Here is a 16,529-nt window from a genome sequence, read left to right on the forward strand (position 1 = left end):
TGTGGCCTGAAATTTCAGCCCATGCGTTCAAGTCAAGGGTCGGGTGTGAGGGGGCTTCTGCCAGGAGGAAGGGGAGCAAGTCAGGGCTGCATCTGACTTCTCTTCTGGCAGAGGGTGCCCTTTCTTTCTTTTAAAAAATATTTATTTGGCTCCATGTGTGATCTAGTTCCCTGACTAGGGATTGAACCTGGGTCCCTGCACTGGGAGCTCGGAGTCTCAGCCACTGGACCACCAAAGCCATCATGAAGGCCAGCACTGGGCTGGGGGAAGAAGCATGCATCCAGTCACCAACCTCCACCTCCCTTCCCCTGGACTTTTTTTTTTTTTGAGTGAAAGCACTCAGAAAGCAGGTATATTGAGAAAGATACACATCCCACCAGCAGAATGTGGTCCATCTCAGGAGGCGAGATTGGCCCCTGGGTTCCCTCCTGATGCCTATGTTTAAATGTCTGCATTATGGACATTTCCAACATACCCAAAGATTAAGAGAATCATGAACCTCAAGGATCAATCACTCAGTTAACACATGACTGTTTGAACTTCACCCATGACAACCCCCAATCACTGCGTTTTCTCTAAGGTACTCCACTCCAGTATTCTCATCTAGAAAATCCCATGGGTAGAGCAGCCTGGCAGGCTACAGTCCATAGTGTCACAAAGAGTCAGACATGACTGAAGGACTGAGCACACACCAGCCATAGCAGTGTTATTCCTGTGAAGGCTGTTAGTGTGAACTGCTCACGCTTGTTCCCTCACAAGTCCTGCAGTGTTTAAACACAGCGCAAAGAAGCACCAGGCAGGTGGCCTTCCTGCCAGTGTCTGTGGACGACTGTCCCAGAGCCGGCCTGGGGGTCAGAACTCAGGGACGGGATGGGGCTGTGTCAGATTCCCCAGGGTTTAGGGAGAAACTCATTTTGATTTCTCTATTTGTAAGAAAAAGGGATCAGGCTCAAGTAAGTAGTCCCCCACTGAGTCATCCTCCTTTACTGACTGCTGGATCATCCCCTCATGGACATGCATTAACCACCACTGTATACAGGACCAGGCCAGCCACCTAAGGCTTCACCACTTGCACCTCCTCTTCACGCTTGTTAACCAAAGTGAGGCTGACTCGGCTGTAGGCTCCTTCTATGAACCTCTCTGTGTGCCTCAGTTCCTGGATCTAAAGCATACCTCTCTCACAGGGTTACTTAACAGGAGGACTGGATGATGGAGGGACGCCTGCAGCACTACCTGGGGTTCAGGAAGCGCCTTGAAGCTGTTGGTGATTATCCATCATCCACCTGCCTAAGCCCCCCTGGCGGAATTCTGCTTGCTTATTAACCAACCTTTCTTTACAAGACATTTTTTCTGCCCTTCCTATCTCTCTCAAAATCTACCACTTGCTTTTCTGTTTGTTTTTACCAAGAAGGAACTCAAATAATATCTGCTCAGTGAAAGCGCTGTGAACCCCTGGGGCTGAGGATGGGAAGGGGCTGGGGCGACTGGAATTTCTGAGCCAGTGGAGGCTGGGGTCTCCAGGCACCCATGTGCCCGGAGGCTTGCTGGAGGGCCCTCAGAATAGAGGCTTCCTCTCAAATGCTTTTCCAGCTGCAGGCCGTGGGTGATGAAATCAGCTCAGGGAGTCCTAACCAGAACTGCCTTTGAAATGAAACTGAACTAGAACATGCTTTTCTCAGCTCTATGTGTGTGTGTATCAGGTTTTCATATAAAACACATTTTAAAATTATAGGTCCTGGTCAGAAAAGTTTGGAAAATGCCATTTTACTGACAGGCAGAAAGACATTATGCAAAGAGCCTGGGCTTTTGAGTAAGACTGAGGCTCAAATCCTGGCTCAGACATTTACTAGCTGTGTGACCTTGGGGAAGTTACTTGCCCTCTCTGACCTTTGTCTTCCTCATCTGAAAATTAGGGGTAAAGAAAGGTAATGTGTGCTTGTTCAGCATAATCAAAGCAGGTAATTTTTGTTTTTTGTTTTAAAGTCTCAGACCCATTTAGGAATCTGATGAAAGACCCTTAGCCCAGAAAAATGAGCCAGTGCACAAAACATCACACCCCGCCCCCCTCCGCCGCTGCCATTCCTTCCTCCCCAAGAGCACTCACACAGTGGAGCTGCGGTGACTCCTAGTGGACAGGCCCTGCTCGGCCCTCACCAGTCGCTGGTAGGAGATTCCTGTGGCCAAAAAACCCAAAAGAGCAGTTCATGAATTAACTTGTTCCTTCAGCAGTCATGGCCCTGCTCCTTGGAGGTGCCGGCACTGGGAGTTCCCGGATGAAGGTCAGAACACGGGGAAGATTAGACCCCTGGCCTCCAGCGCCTTTAACAGTCTGACTCCCAGCCCCCTCCGTGGCCCCACCCAACCCACAGATCTTCACTCTTCAGAGACTGAGGGGCAGGGCACCCAGGGAGGAGACTAGGGACCCCGAAGTGGCCTCCCGCTGTCCACCTGGTACTGATTCTGTCACTTCTCCAGGTCCAGGTGTCCTCCTGCAGCTCAGCCTTAGCGCCAACCAGTCCCCCAGCCTTCCCCTCAGCATCCCGGCCCTGCCTTGGGGGACCCTCAGTATTCCGCGGTCCTGCCTGGCGTTGCCCTCCTCTATGGCTGAGTCTCTGCACCTCGGATCCCATCCCAGCCTTCCTTTATGGCATCATCCATCTCTCCATCTCCTCTGATTCACAGATGCTGAGAAGAAACGAGCCAGGGTTTCCCTTTTTTCCCTGAAACTTAGTTCTGTAGCTGGAAAGTAGGTACTCAGTGCCACGTCAACCATGGTGAGAAGACTCCGCAACACCTGGTTCTTCTCACCGAGGGGGCTGGGATTCGGCAGCGGAGGGTGGGAGCAGGCAGTCCCCCTCATCAGAGTTTGGACATCCTCACAGGGACCCTGCTGGGCGTGGGCTGGGTGAGAGTTTGGAGCAGAAGGCAGCCTCTTGGGGGAGTCAAAGCCACGACTGGGGTTAGAGACGGCTGTAAGCAGAGGGCTGTGACTTTTGTTTTATAAGTGGTCAAACATTTCCAATTTGTGCTGTTCCAACTTGAGACCTGATTTCTTTGATTTCGGTGCCTTTGGTTTGATGTGTCTTTTATGTAATTGTCACATGTTTAGATGTTAATGTTATGTCTACTTTGACAGGCAAGTCCTTGAAACAGAGGTGATGACTATCAGGACTCAGGATGCCACCTAGTGGCCGCCTACAGACATGAGAGAGAAAAGTCCCCTCTTTGCCCCTTCAACCCCAACAATGTCCCTGGCCATCCCAGGTTTCCCGGCCCCCCAGTCTCCCAGACTCCAAAACACACAGACATCAAAGTCTTCTCTTGATTTGTCCACACTTCTCTTTTAAATACCATGTAGTGTTCTTAACAGGCAACCTACACCCCATTGATCTGTCATGCCACACCCCCGCCGCCCTGTTCTGCCCCTGTAGACTCAGGCCAGGCTGGGGCCATAGTCCAGGAGGTACTGCGGGCCACTTTATCCTTGAAGCCTGCTGTTCTCTTCAGTCTACAGGACAAGGAGCATTCTCTAACATCCTGTTTCTCCACCTGCTCATCTTAGGGGCTTTCCTGGTGGCTCAGCAGTAAAGAATCCGCCTGCTAATGCCTGCCAAAGAAGGAGACGTGGGTTCAATCCCCGAGTCAGGAAGATCCCCTGGAGAAGGAAATGGCAACCCACTCCAGTATTCTTGCCTGGCAAAGCCTGGCGGGTTACAGTCCATGGGGTTGCAAAAAGTCGGACACGACTTACTGAGTAAACAACAAACAATCACATTTGGGAACTGTGGCATCATTAGCTGGGAGCTGCTGTTGGCTGATGATGTTCTATTCGTGGGTGCAGTTTCCAGAGTGATTGGCAGGTGCTGAAGAGCCCAGACTCCAACAGCATCAGCTGAAACTCTCTACCCTCCCCCAAAGACACCCATCAAATCCCCCTTCCTTGGCTTCTCTTGACAACGAACCTTCACTTATCGGGGAGCCTCATGGCGATGGGTGCTTCTCCTCTTTGACCTTTACCTGTCTTCCCTGGGCACCTCAGCAGACACAAACAACTTTCTGTCTTGGTCAGCTTACTTAGACCAAAATTGGCTCATGGGCTGAACAAAAAAAACCCACCTAGGTGGTTCTATGTCTGGTCTTAACATGTAGGAAATCAAAAGGGCCCCCCTATATGGGCAAGGGATGTGTCCTGGTGAGTGGGAGCTGATGGTGGGCGGCCACGGTGAAGTGCAAATGCTTTGTCCAGGCACAGGAGTGCCCTCATAACTGAGCTTTGTTTACCCAACTGAGCTTCCCTTCTTTTTATTTTTTTTTAATTTATTTATTTAATTTTTGATTGCAGTATAGTTGATTTACAACACTAAGTTAGTTTTAAGTGTACAGCAAAGTGATTCAGTTTTATCTGTATATTTTTTTCAGGTTTTTTCCATTATAGGTTATTACAAGATATTGAATATGGTCCCCTGTGCTACACAGTAGGTCCTTGCAGTTTATCTGTTTTATATATAGTGGTGTGTAACTGTTAATCCCAAACTCCTAAATTATCCCTCCACCACCCCTTTCCCTTTTCTAAAGTGATAACTGGAAATGGCCATTCTGCATAGGATGGCCGAGGATGAGTGACAATCACTGCTGGTGTCACCAAGCAGGAAATGGCACCACATTAATGACATTCTTATGCAACGTCCATGCTGAGGACACAACACGGTGCCTGGTCATCATGAGGCAGAGTCCCCAGGGGAGGCTCAGCCTTAGCTGCACGGCCATCCCAGGAGATGATACTGGCTTCCTCCTCCTGACCCACATCGTACCCCGACACGAACACTCCTGGCTACTGGCTTCCTCTTATGCTTTCCTTCCTTCTGGGGTCCCCTGGACAGCAGCCATGGAACTCTCTCTCACACACACATGTCTCCTTTATCCGTTCATCTGTTGATGGGCACTTAGGTTGCTTCCGTGTCTTGGCTACTGTAAACACAGCTGCTATGAACACAGTCCTACTTTTGATCAGGAGGCTCAGAGAGCTTCTGTAACCTGTCCAACGTCATCAGCTAATAAGTGACAGAGCAGAGTTCTTTGTTATCCAAAAGCCCATGTTCCCGCTCTCACATTTGACTTTATAGCTAAAGCAAGAATCATCAAACTTTTCTGAGTCCTAGTTGTCTCATGCACAAAATGGGAGCAATGCTGCTTTTCCCTCATACTCTGCAGGGCTGTGGTCTGGGTGATGCAATCGTGGAGGTCTGGGTGCTTTGAAAACTGAGGTGTGACTCACACATGTGATGCCCACTGTCACCCATCAGGATGACAGACCAACTCTCAGCAGGCAAGTGCTGTGTTCTGCATAGCCAGGCAGGCACAGAGTAAACACTCAACAAACATGCGGGCTGAACCCAAGGGGGCTGTGGTGGGTAGGACCCGGAAGCACTGACGTGAGGCTTCCTGCCACCCAGATGGAGGCAGTGGGCGACCCTATGGCGGGGGTGGAGTCAGGAAGAAGGGGGAGGTCCACAGGCTTGATAACCTGCCCACTTCCTCTGCCACCCAGCCACATCAAAGTGGGATAAACTGTTTCACTCATCTCCATGGCAACTGACTCCACAAGGCTGCATGGGTGGAGGGCCCAGCTCACCAAGTCCCTGTCATCTTCTCCCTGTGACCTTGCCAGGATCCACCTACTAAGATAAGACCACCCTGAACCCTCCTTCACCCAGTAACGGGAAATCAAAGTAGGCCAGCATTATCCTCGCAGACTGCTAAGAGGGAGACATGACTATACTCCCATTTTACAGATGAGGAAATTGAGGCTCCTATGACGTGAAATGTCTTGCCAAAGGCCATACAGCCCCAGGGTTGTAGGGACCCCACGATGGTTTTGTACCAAGTACAGGTAACCACCAAGTGATGCAGCCTCAGCCTCCCCCACAGAGTTCAGTGCCTGGTCTCCCCTTCCCCCTACTGTCTCCCTCAGCTGGGTTACTGGGGGTGGAGCCACTCAGCAATGAGGCAAAACCCACCTGCCTTTACCAAATTACACCAAGGCACTTCCTAACTGGACTTCCCTGGTGGCTCAGCGGTAAAGAATCCGCCTACAATGTGAGAGCCGTAGGAGACACTGGTTCACTCCCTGGGTCAGGAAGATCCCCTGGAGGAGGATAGGGCAACTCACTCCAGTAATCTTGCCTGGAGAATCCTGTGGACAGAGGTGCCTGGTGGGTTACAATCCATAGGGTGGCAGAGTCAGACACGACTGAAGTGAGTTAGCACAGTACAGCACAGCACTTTCTAACTAGTCCACCTAAGGGTTAAGGAGAAGAAGCTAATGTGGTTGAATTTACTACTTGCTATTAATATTAACGAGGGGTCAGGTTCTATGAAATTAGAGGCTTACTTGTGGATGTGAGATGAGTGCCTTTCGTTCACTATAAAACATAATGTCATGGAAGCAACCTAGATGTCCATCAACAGATGAATTGATACAGGAGTTGTGGTACATAAATACAATGGAATATTACTCAGCTATATAAAAGGACACATTTGAGTCAGTCCTAATGAGGTGGATGAACCTAGAGCTTGTTGTACAGAGTGAAGTAAGTCAGAAAGAGAAAGACAAATATTATATATTAATGTGTGTGTATGGAATCTAGGAGATCCAACCAGTCCATCCTAAAGGAGATCAGTCCTGGGTGTTCATTAGAAGGACTGATGTTGAAACTGAAACTCCAATACTCTGGCCACCTGATGCGAAGAGCTGACTCACTGGAAAAGACCCTGATGCTGGGAAAGATTGAGGGCAGGAGGAGAAGGGGACAACAGAGGATGAGGTGGTTGGATGGCATCACTGACTCAATGGACACGGGTTTGGGTGGACTCCAGCAGTTGGTGATGGACAGACAGGGAGGCCTGTCTATGGGAAGAAAAGGGAAGGATGAATGGAGAGAGTAGCATGGAAATATAAACACTACATGGAAATATATGCTACATGTAAAATAGACAGCCAGTGGGAATTTGCAGTGTGACACAGGGCGCTCAATCCAGTGCTCTGTGATAAACAACCCAGAGGGGTGGAATGGAATGGGAGGTGGGAGGGAAGTTCAAGAGGGAGGGGAAGCATGTATCCCTGTGGCTGATTCATGATGATGTACGGCAGAAACCGGCACAATATTGTAAAGCAATTATCTTCCAATAAAACTTTTAAAAAGATAATGTCAAAGGTTTTTTTCCCCACTGTATGTTTCATTCCCCTATATGATGTTGAATAATTTTGTATCTAATTCTGCCATCTTTTTGTGGCTTAGATGAGAAATATATTTCAGTTTTGATACCCTTCTTTAAGCCGCCTCTCCCACCTTCCTGACTCAGTAATGAGTTGGAATGCGTCTTTGACACAGGCTCACTATACATCTGTTTGAGTTTGAGGCTTTTTAACTGTTTGAAAAGGATTGTCTGGCACGAGCAAATGGTTTCCTACTTCGGTTCTGCTTTCCCTGGAAGAGGAGGCACTGCTGGCATGGGCAGCCTGGCCTGAGCATCCCCTTCCAGCACTTGCTTGGTCCCCAGCGTACCTGAGCCCTCACATGGTCCCAGGGGCAAGACCCAGGGGAAGACCCTCAGCAGTGAGTGACTAGAGTTCCACGAGCCCTCACTGCTCTGAGTTCAAGGACCCCGACTCCATTTCCATCTCCAGCTGCTGCTCTGCTTGGCTCTCCTCTCCCCAATAGGACCCTGTGTCCCAGTGTCTGGGCCTCCCCACAGCCCGCCCCTCAGCTCCACATCTGTTCGCTGGGGGCTGCTGGGAGCTGGGTTACTGCTCAGTTGCCCACAAAAACATCTCAAGGCAAAGCGTGCGTGCGGCAGAGGGCAGCCAGCTGGTTCCACTTGAAATTGGGAAGCGGTTTCCCTGCACGCAGGTGACAGCCCTCCCCTGGAACCATTTCAAAAAGAATGTCATTTAGATCTTAGGCAGAGACTGAAGGTCCTGCCAAGACATTTGCATTTTAAATCCTTTCTGTCCTGTTACAGAAAGGAAGAAAAGCTTTGCCTTCTCGTTAAAGGAATTCTGGTCACCACCAAGAAGCCCAGAAGCAATCTAGATCTGTTTGGGGGGATAGTGAGGAGGAAGGGAATGAAAGAGATTAAATTGGTTTGTTCATTTAGGGTGCCTTGGAAAGCGAGGTTGGCCTACTTGTCTATTTATCATGTGCCTCAGCACGTTTCTTCGTCCAACCCTTCGCCTGAGAGCCTCCCTGATTTCTTGATTCTTCCACCCAAGCCTCTGCCAGGAAGTGAGGCTCATGTAGTGTGGAGCCTTTGACTGAAGGACACCTAGCCTGTACCTATCCAGGCCCTTAGTGACTATAACGACAGCTGATTGGCTGGGCAGACAGATCAGCTGATAGGTTGGAGGAAGATCTATTAGCTGATTGGTTGGAGGAAGACGGATTAGCTGATTGGTTGGGCAGACAGATAAGCTGATTGTGCAGTGTGCTAAGTTGCTTCAGTGGTGTCAGACTCTTTGTGACCCCGTGGACTGTAGCCTGCCAGGCTCTAGGCTTTTCTGTCCATGGGATTCTTCAGACATGAATACTGGAGTGGGTTGCCATGCCCTCCTGCAGGGGATAATCCCAAACGAGGGATGGAACCCCGCTTCTCCTGCATTAGTAGGTGGGTTCTTTACTGCTGGCACCACCTAGGAAGCCCCTGATTGGTTGTGAGTGAAGTCGCTTAGTCTGTCCAATTCTGCAACCCCATGGTCTGTAACCTCCCAGGCTCCTCCGTCCACGGGATTTTCCAGGCAAGAATACTGGAGTGGGTTGCCATTTCCTTCTCCAGGGGATCTTCCCCACCCAGGGATCAAATCCAGGTCTGTCTGCATTGCAGGCAGACGCTTTACCGTCTGAGCCACCAGGGAAGCCCTGTGGTGGAATCAAGCCCAACCTGATTGGTTGGGGGCAGACAAATCAGATGATCAACTGGGAAGGGAAGTCAAATTTCTCCAAAGCACTTTTCATATAAAGCTTCAGTATGGAGCTTTCTAGGGTCCATTAATTACTAGGGAATAAGATTCCGCACATCTGTGTGTATTTAATGCCCATGATCAGACACTTAGACACTCTGGGTACTAAACAGAGCCTGGGGCATATACAGATTTAAAAGAATAAAACAAAAATGGGATTACAACACTTAGTATTTGGGGGCCTGCCTTTTTTACTCAACAAGTTGCTAAACGTCTTTTCATCTCAGTAACCTTATGTCTGTGAGGTCATTTTACTCAGTTACTTATTTTTGGCTGCGCTGGTCTCTGTCGCTACTCTGGCTTTCTCTAGTTGCAGCAAGCAGGAGCTCCTCTCGAGTTGCGCTGCACTGGCTTCTCGTCGCAGTGGCCTCTCTTGTCGCAGAGCATGGGCTTCAGTAGTTGCAGTTCCTGGCTCTAGAGCTCAGGCTCAGTGGTTGTGCCACACAGGTTTAGTTTAGATCTTTCCAGATCAGGGGTCAAACCCGTTTCCTGCATTGGCAGGCGGATTCTTAACTACTGAGCCATCAGGGAAGCCCTGTGATCTCATTTTAAATCACTGAGTAGGATTCCACCAAATGACTCTGGTACAATCTATTCAACTATTAATATGTACAATATTTAAGTTTTTTGGAATTGGCAGATTATTAAAAAGAATGCAGCAATGTAGCTAAACCTTTGCACATCCATAATTATTCATCAGGTTATAAACGTCCAGGAATGGAATTTCTGGATGAAAAGATAATTATTTTTAATGCTTTAGAGAACATCCTCCTGCCCCACTTCCTGAGCAACGCTGGTATTTTTGTTCTATTTTTAGGTTTACCAATTTGATAGGGGGAAAAAGGTGTCTCACTATTTAGTTCTGCATTTTCTTTACTACTAGTGAGGGTGAATATTTTGGAGGGGTGTTGCTCAGCTGTTAATTCTTTCTGGAGTGCTTGAATCATATACTTCCATTGGTGTGTTTGCTTATTTTTTCAATTGACAAACGAACTCTTCATGGGCTTGATATATTGTTTGTTGCAAATATTTTTCTTATTTGGTTATTTACTTTCCACTTATGGTGGGTTCTGCCATAGAGAAGCTTTAATTTCATGCTCTCAAATCTGTCAGCCTTTTATTATTTGTGCCTTGGGTTGGGGGGACACATTTGCCATCTGTTCTCCACTCCAGGCTCATATAACCTATTTTTCTTCAATTACTTTCATGGTCTTGATTTCCACACTTAAACATTTAATCCACCTGAAAGATATTTTCATGTTTGCATTAGCACTCAATGCTTTTTGAGATAGAATTTTAACCTGTCAATTCTCAGTCTGTCAATTATCCTAATACCATTTATTAAATGACTAATTTTTTCATTATTGACTTGTGGATGCTTCTTTGTCATTTAATACACTTTTATACAGTTAATCTGTTCTGAGACATTCTATTTCATTCCATTAATTTATCTATTCTTATACCAATACTGTACTACTTTAATAACCATAGCCTTACAGTACTTTTAAAGACCTAGTAGGGAAATATTCCTTTCTTACTTTTCCCTAAGAATACATAAATAAATACATAATAAATGCCACTGTAGAGCATTTATTCTGTTCAATAGACTATTTTGTCAAAATTTTAAACATACTGGTATTTTTTATCAGTTACATTTATTTCCTTAATACTGGATATTATTACAATATTGATTCAATCCAACAAAGTCTCTCAAATTCTTCATTCTTCAGTAAAGTTTGCTGTCTCTGTGTAGGTTATTCACATTTCTTTATTTATTTTATATTTTTAGTTGCTATTGTAAATTATTTTTCCCCATTATGTTTTCTTATGAGTTGATGCTATTATACGAAAAAGCTCTCAGCTCCCTGATTATTAGTTTGACACTACTTTGGGTGATTCTCATAGTCTTGACAGATAAGCAATTGTTTGAACTCTGCAAAATTAAAATTTTATCCTCTCTGGAAGAGGAAATATTCTTTACTTTTTTGTCTTTTTGCATAGGCAAAATCATATAAGCACAAAGAGGAAGGTTGTTAATAATGGAAATGCTTCTAGTATTTCACCATGGGTTGTTACCTTATTAAGGACCCTTCCATATATTAATAGTTTCCACATATTGGAGGGGCTTTGAATATCAGGAATGCATGTTGAATTTTTTTTAAAACCAAGATATTTTTATTCAGAATAGATACTGAATTTTATCAAATGTTTCAGAGGCATCTACTAGTATGCTTAAGTGACTTTATTCCTTTGAGCCACTGATATAAGGAATTACTCAAATGAGGGGCCACCTGTCAGTAAATTGACTTGATTATGTTTTTCTTGCTCTTACAATAGCTTTGTTAGACCTTGTTTCTATGTTGGTTAAAGCAGTGGTCCCAACTCTTTTTGAACTTCCCTGGTGGCTCAGATGGTAAAGAATCTGCCTGAAATGCAGGAGACCTGGGTTCAGTCCCTGGGTTGGGATGATCCCCTGGACAAAGGAATGGCAACCCACTCCAGTATTCTTGCCTGGATAATGCCATGGATAGAGCAGCCTGGCGGGCTACAGTCCACGGGGTCGCATAGAGTCAGACATGACTGAGTGACTAACACTTTTCCTTTCCAACCATTTTTGGCACCAGGGATCGGTCTCATGGAAGACAATTTTTCCACAGATTGAGGGGGAAAGTTTCGGGATGATTCAAGCATATTACATTTACTGTGCGCTCTATTTCCATTATTATTACATCAGCTCCACCTCAGCTCATCAGGCATTAGATCCTGGAGGTTGGGGACCCCTGTGTTATGGCACCTGCAGTTTCTCAAGAACCCTGAGTACCCCTTGCCCACACCCGTCATGGTGTGCGTCTACCTGTTCATTCCTGGCACCAGCCACCTTCCCGGGCCAGAACCTCGTCCATCACACATGCATCTGCCTATCTGCTCTGGGGTAAAGAGAACAAACAAGGGCCTCTTGTCAACACTGTGGGGGCTTCTCTGTCTGACCTGGGCAACTTCAGAGACCAATCCCTTGGCAAACCAGAGCAGAGGCACAAGCCATGAGACGGGGTCTCCTTAACCTGAACCTCTGCTCAGCTTCCCCTGAGAATTCCTTCTGGAGTTACTGCTGGCGTGCACGGCTTTCAGTCAGTCTTCTGGTGTTGATGTAGACATGGAGCACGAGCACCGTACGAAGAAGGACTCCACGGTTATGAGGCGGGCCGTGGACAGAGATAAGCGGAGGGATGCGAGGTGGAGGGTCCTAGCCAAAGCCCAGTTTCAGAAGGGCGGGAAATCTCCTGACCTGCAGGGGCCCTGCCCCACGTGCTGGCCACCTCCACACTCACCTGGGGCCTTCAGTTCAGCGTCAATGAAGGTGAGCAGCTCCTGGCAGATGCTGCAGTAAGGAACAGGCCAGGTCAGGAATCGGTGGTAGGTTCTGGACGCTTTCAGAAGGAGGTCTGAGTCTGGCGGGAAGTGTGGCGTCTGGGGTGGAGAGGGAGCAGCAGGCAGAGAAGTCCAGGTGAGAAAAAGTTCACTGATGCCCCAGGGCAGACCTGGCTTCTTTCTGGAATGTTCCATAAAGGGCACACCTTTCCTGGCAGCAGTGTGTCCCAGGGAGAAGGTGGGCAGAATTGAAAGTTACCCACAAGAAGTGAGTTACAGATGGCCGGGTGAGATAGTGCCCAAGGTTGTCTCTACGACAGGGGCCTGGCTTTCACCAAACAAAACAATTCACCAAATTCTGAAAAGCTGTCCCCTTGGAGGTCATCCTAAATGTGGCCACTGCTGCCACGGAATGGTCTTCAGGGCTAAATAGTCTTTATTTAAATATCCTCATGAGAGGCAAATGTTTATTCTTTGAAGTGGATTGACTGAATGTACATGGAGTCATCCGGTGCCACTGGTCTGGTGAACAGGGGGTGACTGCACTGGGGGAACTGACCACTGGGGGTATAAAAGGAGGTGGACACCACATGTCTTAGCAGAATCTCTCTGTGACTGTGACCAGGCTGTGACTGCATCCCTTCCATGGGTCCCCAGAGAGTCCCGGCACGATGGTGTCCATGAGGAGTCAGTGGAGGTCTCTCAAATGGTCATCTGAAGCCATCAGAGGGGTAACACCTGTCTGCAGTGTCACTGGTGGACAGTTTCTCTCGCTGTGCCTTTGTCCTCGGAGCTGTGAGGGCTCTGCCCCCCACCCCCATGGAGGCTGTTCTTCCCTTCCCTCCCCAGCAGCCCCCAAGGCTGGCCCATCCGGGAACTCACACAGAGGACAGTGGAGTAGAACAGCAGGGCCAGGGGGGCCAGGAGGTCATAGGTGCCCTTCTCTTGGACCTGTGTGGAGGACAGGAGGGGGAGGGGCTCACTCATGGGGTGCACAACCCAACACTGCTCTCTTCTCTTATTTCTTATCTTTCTTTTTTTTTTTTTTAAGTGAAAAGTAATCACAGGACAAACTTTTAGAAAATAAAACTTTAAAAAATCCCTCAATATCCTCCTTCCAAACTTAGCCACGGCTAACATTTCAACTTACCGCTCCCTACACCATGTTTCTCTATGTATTTTCCTTTGCTCAGTTGTAATCATTGGGTGTGTATTTTTACACTTCATGTCTTTTACATGCAGTATGATAAATGAATTTCTGTCTTGCTACATCATCTCTAAGACCACCTTTTCCCCCCTCCTGGTTATACAGTTATCTATTATTTGTGTTGTATATATGTTTTCCAGTTTGTTGTTGATCTTTTAATTTTGTGAGTTTTAAAAAACTCTTTACTGAATTTGTTATAATATTATTACTTCTGGTTTCTTTTTTAGGTTTTGTTTTTGGTCACAAGGCATGTGGGATCTTAGCTCACTGATGAGGGATCACACCCACATCCCCCGAATTGGAAGGCAAAGTCCTAACCACTGGACTACCAGGGAAGTCCCAATTTAATAGATTTTTTTTTTGGATGTACATAAATTACAAATGTTAACTTTTTCCTTTCTGGATTAAAAAAGTTAAAAAAAATTTTTTTCCCTATGTCTTTGGCCACATCCTGCAACTTGCAGAATCTTAGTTCCCCAGCCAGGGATTGAACCCAGGTAACAACAGTGAAAGCACTGAGTTCTAACGACTAGACCACCAGGGAACTCCCTGAAATTTTATAATGTATTAAATTTTGTTTCTACTCTTGGGTACTATTCATCATTTTTATTAGCTGTATAATACTCCTTCTGGTAGATAGCCATAATTTATTAGCTTTGTTTTATACACTTGAAATTATTTTTTGCTATTCTAAGCACTTATGCAATGAAAACTTTTGTGCACACTCCTATAATTTGGATTATCTATCTATGACAGAGTTCAAAAAGTAGAATCAATGGTTCAAAGACTATAACAATATTTATGATCTTGGAAATATATTGCCAAACTGCTTTCCCAGAGAATTTTGCCATTTATAATACCTTGTATGTATGAAAGTACCAGTTTCACCATGCCTTTCCCTGCAAGGGTTATTTCAAAGTTTTTGCAAATTTGCTAGGCAAAAGCTGTGTCGTTATGGTTTTCATTTGCATTTATTTTATTATAACTGAGGCAACATTTTCCATATCGTTTACAAGTTCTGTTTCTTCTTTTGTGAGTCGTCTCTTTGATAGAGGTCACCCAGTCCATCATAAACACACATATATACACATGATTTGGAATTCTTTGGTTAAAATGCTAGTGGTCTCCCCACTCATTGTGGAATTCATGGGGGTTGAAGAGGAAGATAAAGGCACGCCACCTCTGCTGTGGCTGGTGATGTCAGCAGGATGAAATTTAGAATTCTTCTCTTTTACCCTGAAGAGACTGTGTCCAGCACATCTGCTGCTCAGCTGGCCCCTTCTATTGGGTTAGTTAAAAAGTTCACGTGGGATTTTCTGTAAAAACCCACATGAATTTTTTGGTCAACCCAATACAAAACTGTCCCCTATTGCTACACAGTGGTTGTTCCTTTATATTTGGGTTCATAAGATAAGCAGCCTCGAGGTGGTTTAGCCCTTCTAAGCTGGTCTGCTTGTGACCAGGGAAAGCATCAGGTAAATGGTGTCAGAACTGGCCTTGGGTGTCTTGATAAACCAAGACTTTCTTCTTATAGGTAACAAACCAGCTGAGAAAGACACGTGTTTTCTAATGTAGTCATGTATTAAAAAAGAAAGAAGAAAGAAAGGAACACTTAAAAAAGAAAACTCTTACAAAAAAGTCAGTCTCTGTAGGGACTTGTGGCTGCTCTGGAAGCCTAGCCCAAACCAGCTTTAAACCTACTCTTCTTTAAGTCATAAAAGCCTATTTATTGTACTGTTGGGCTTCCCTGGTGGCTCAGTGGTAAAGAATCCACCTGCAACGCAGGAGACATGGGTTCAATCCCTGGGTTGGGAAATGCAACCCACTCCAGTGTTCTTGCCTGGAGAATCCCCATGGATAGAGGAGCCAGGCAGGCTGCAGTCCATGGGGGTTGCAAAGAGTTGGACACGACTGAGGGAGCAACTGAGACTCACGCACATCGAACAGTTACTGGAGGCCTCGGTTTACTTCTCCGATCAGGTCAGTTTTCACTTTTGTGTTTTTGTTCTCATGGGACTTTTCAAGGAAAGGAATTCAGCAGAGATTCCTCTCTCCTTTGTAGTCAATCGTTTGACTTATAAGGAGCTAAGTCACTTCAGTCATGTCCAACTCTTTGTGTCCCAGACTGTAGCCTGCCAGGCTCCTCTGTCCATAGAGTTCTCCAGGGAAGAGTACTGGAGTGGGTTCCCATTTCCTTCTCCAGGAGATCTTCCCGACCCAGGGGTTGAACTGGCGTCTCTTATGTCTTCCACACTGGCAGGCAAGTTCTTTACCACTAGTGCCACCTGTGACATAAAAGCACTGTCTGTCATAAGAAGCAGCGTAAACTTGGGCCCCTGGCTCACACAGCATACGTTCTTAGTGAAAGTACCATGTCCCTCCCCTAAGGACTTAGATCCACAAGCACCACTGAAGCAGAGAACTCAGGCTTCCAGTGCCTCCAAGCCCCCTGGTAGTCCAGGCACCCTTGAACTGACCTTCAGAATGTGCGTTCTAAGTCGCTTCAGTCGTGTCCGACTCTTGTGCAACTCTATAGATTGTAGCCTGCCAGACTCCACTGTCCATTGGATTCTCCAGGCCAGAATACTGGGGTGGGTTGCCATTCCCTCCTCCAGGGGATCTTCCTGACTCAGCAATTGAACCCATGTCTCTTACGTCTCCTGCTTTGGCAGGCAGGTTCTTTACCACTGAGCTACCAGGGAAGCCCTGTGGGGACCTATTTCTCGACTCTACAAGGCTGACCCGGTGCTGCCCTTCAAAGCCAAGCCGAGCCCTCACCTCTCGGGTCTTCTGCAGGATCTGCTCCAGGAGGATAAGGAAGTGGCCCGGGTCCCTGCTCACCAGCTCCTGCAGACTCCAGCAGTTCAGACACAACCCAGCTGGAAAGGGAGGAGAGGCCAGGGGTCAGCTCAGGGTTGGAGAGAATTGGGCATTCCT

The 16,529-nt window shown here is 46.9% G+C and overlaps 1 protein-coding gene across 7 annotated transcripts in view; it reads right to left on the reverse strand.

Moving 5' to 3' along the window:
* PIK3R5 (phosphoinositide-3-kinase regulatory subunit 5) overlaps positions 1–16,529 on the reverse strand; it is a 77,376-nt gene that overhangs the window by 8,489 nt on the left and 52,358 nt on the right. For 6 of the 7 annotated variants that reach the window (XM_055406889.2, XM_088828894.1, XM_055406897.2 and 3 more), the window contains 4 exons: positions 16,371–16,471; positions 13,268–13,336; positions 12,346–12,484; positions 2,105–2,174 (listed from right to left, as the gene is read on the reverse strand). In XM_055406889.2, the coding sequence (XP_055262864.2) occupies positions 2,105–2,174; positions 12,346–12,484; positions 13,268–13,336; positions 16,371–16,471 (379 nt within the window). The remainder of the gene's footprint in view (positions 1–2,104; positions 2,175–12,345; positions 12,485–13,267; positions 13,337–16,370; positions 16,472–16,529) is intronic. The other variant, XM_088828895.1, reaches the window with a different exon arrangement.

This window comes from Moschus berezovskii, chromosome 20 (genome assembly GCF_049115385.1).
Source record: "Moschus berezovskii isolate FMDL1 chromosome 20, NW_MosBer_1.0, whole genome shotgun sequence".
NCBI lineage: Eukaryota > Metazoa > Chordata > Mammalia > Artiodactyla > Moschidae > Moschus > Moschus berezovskii.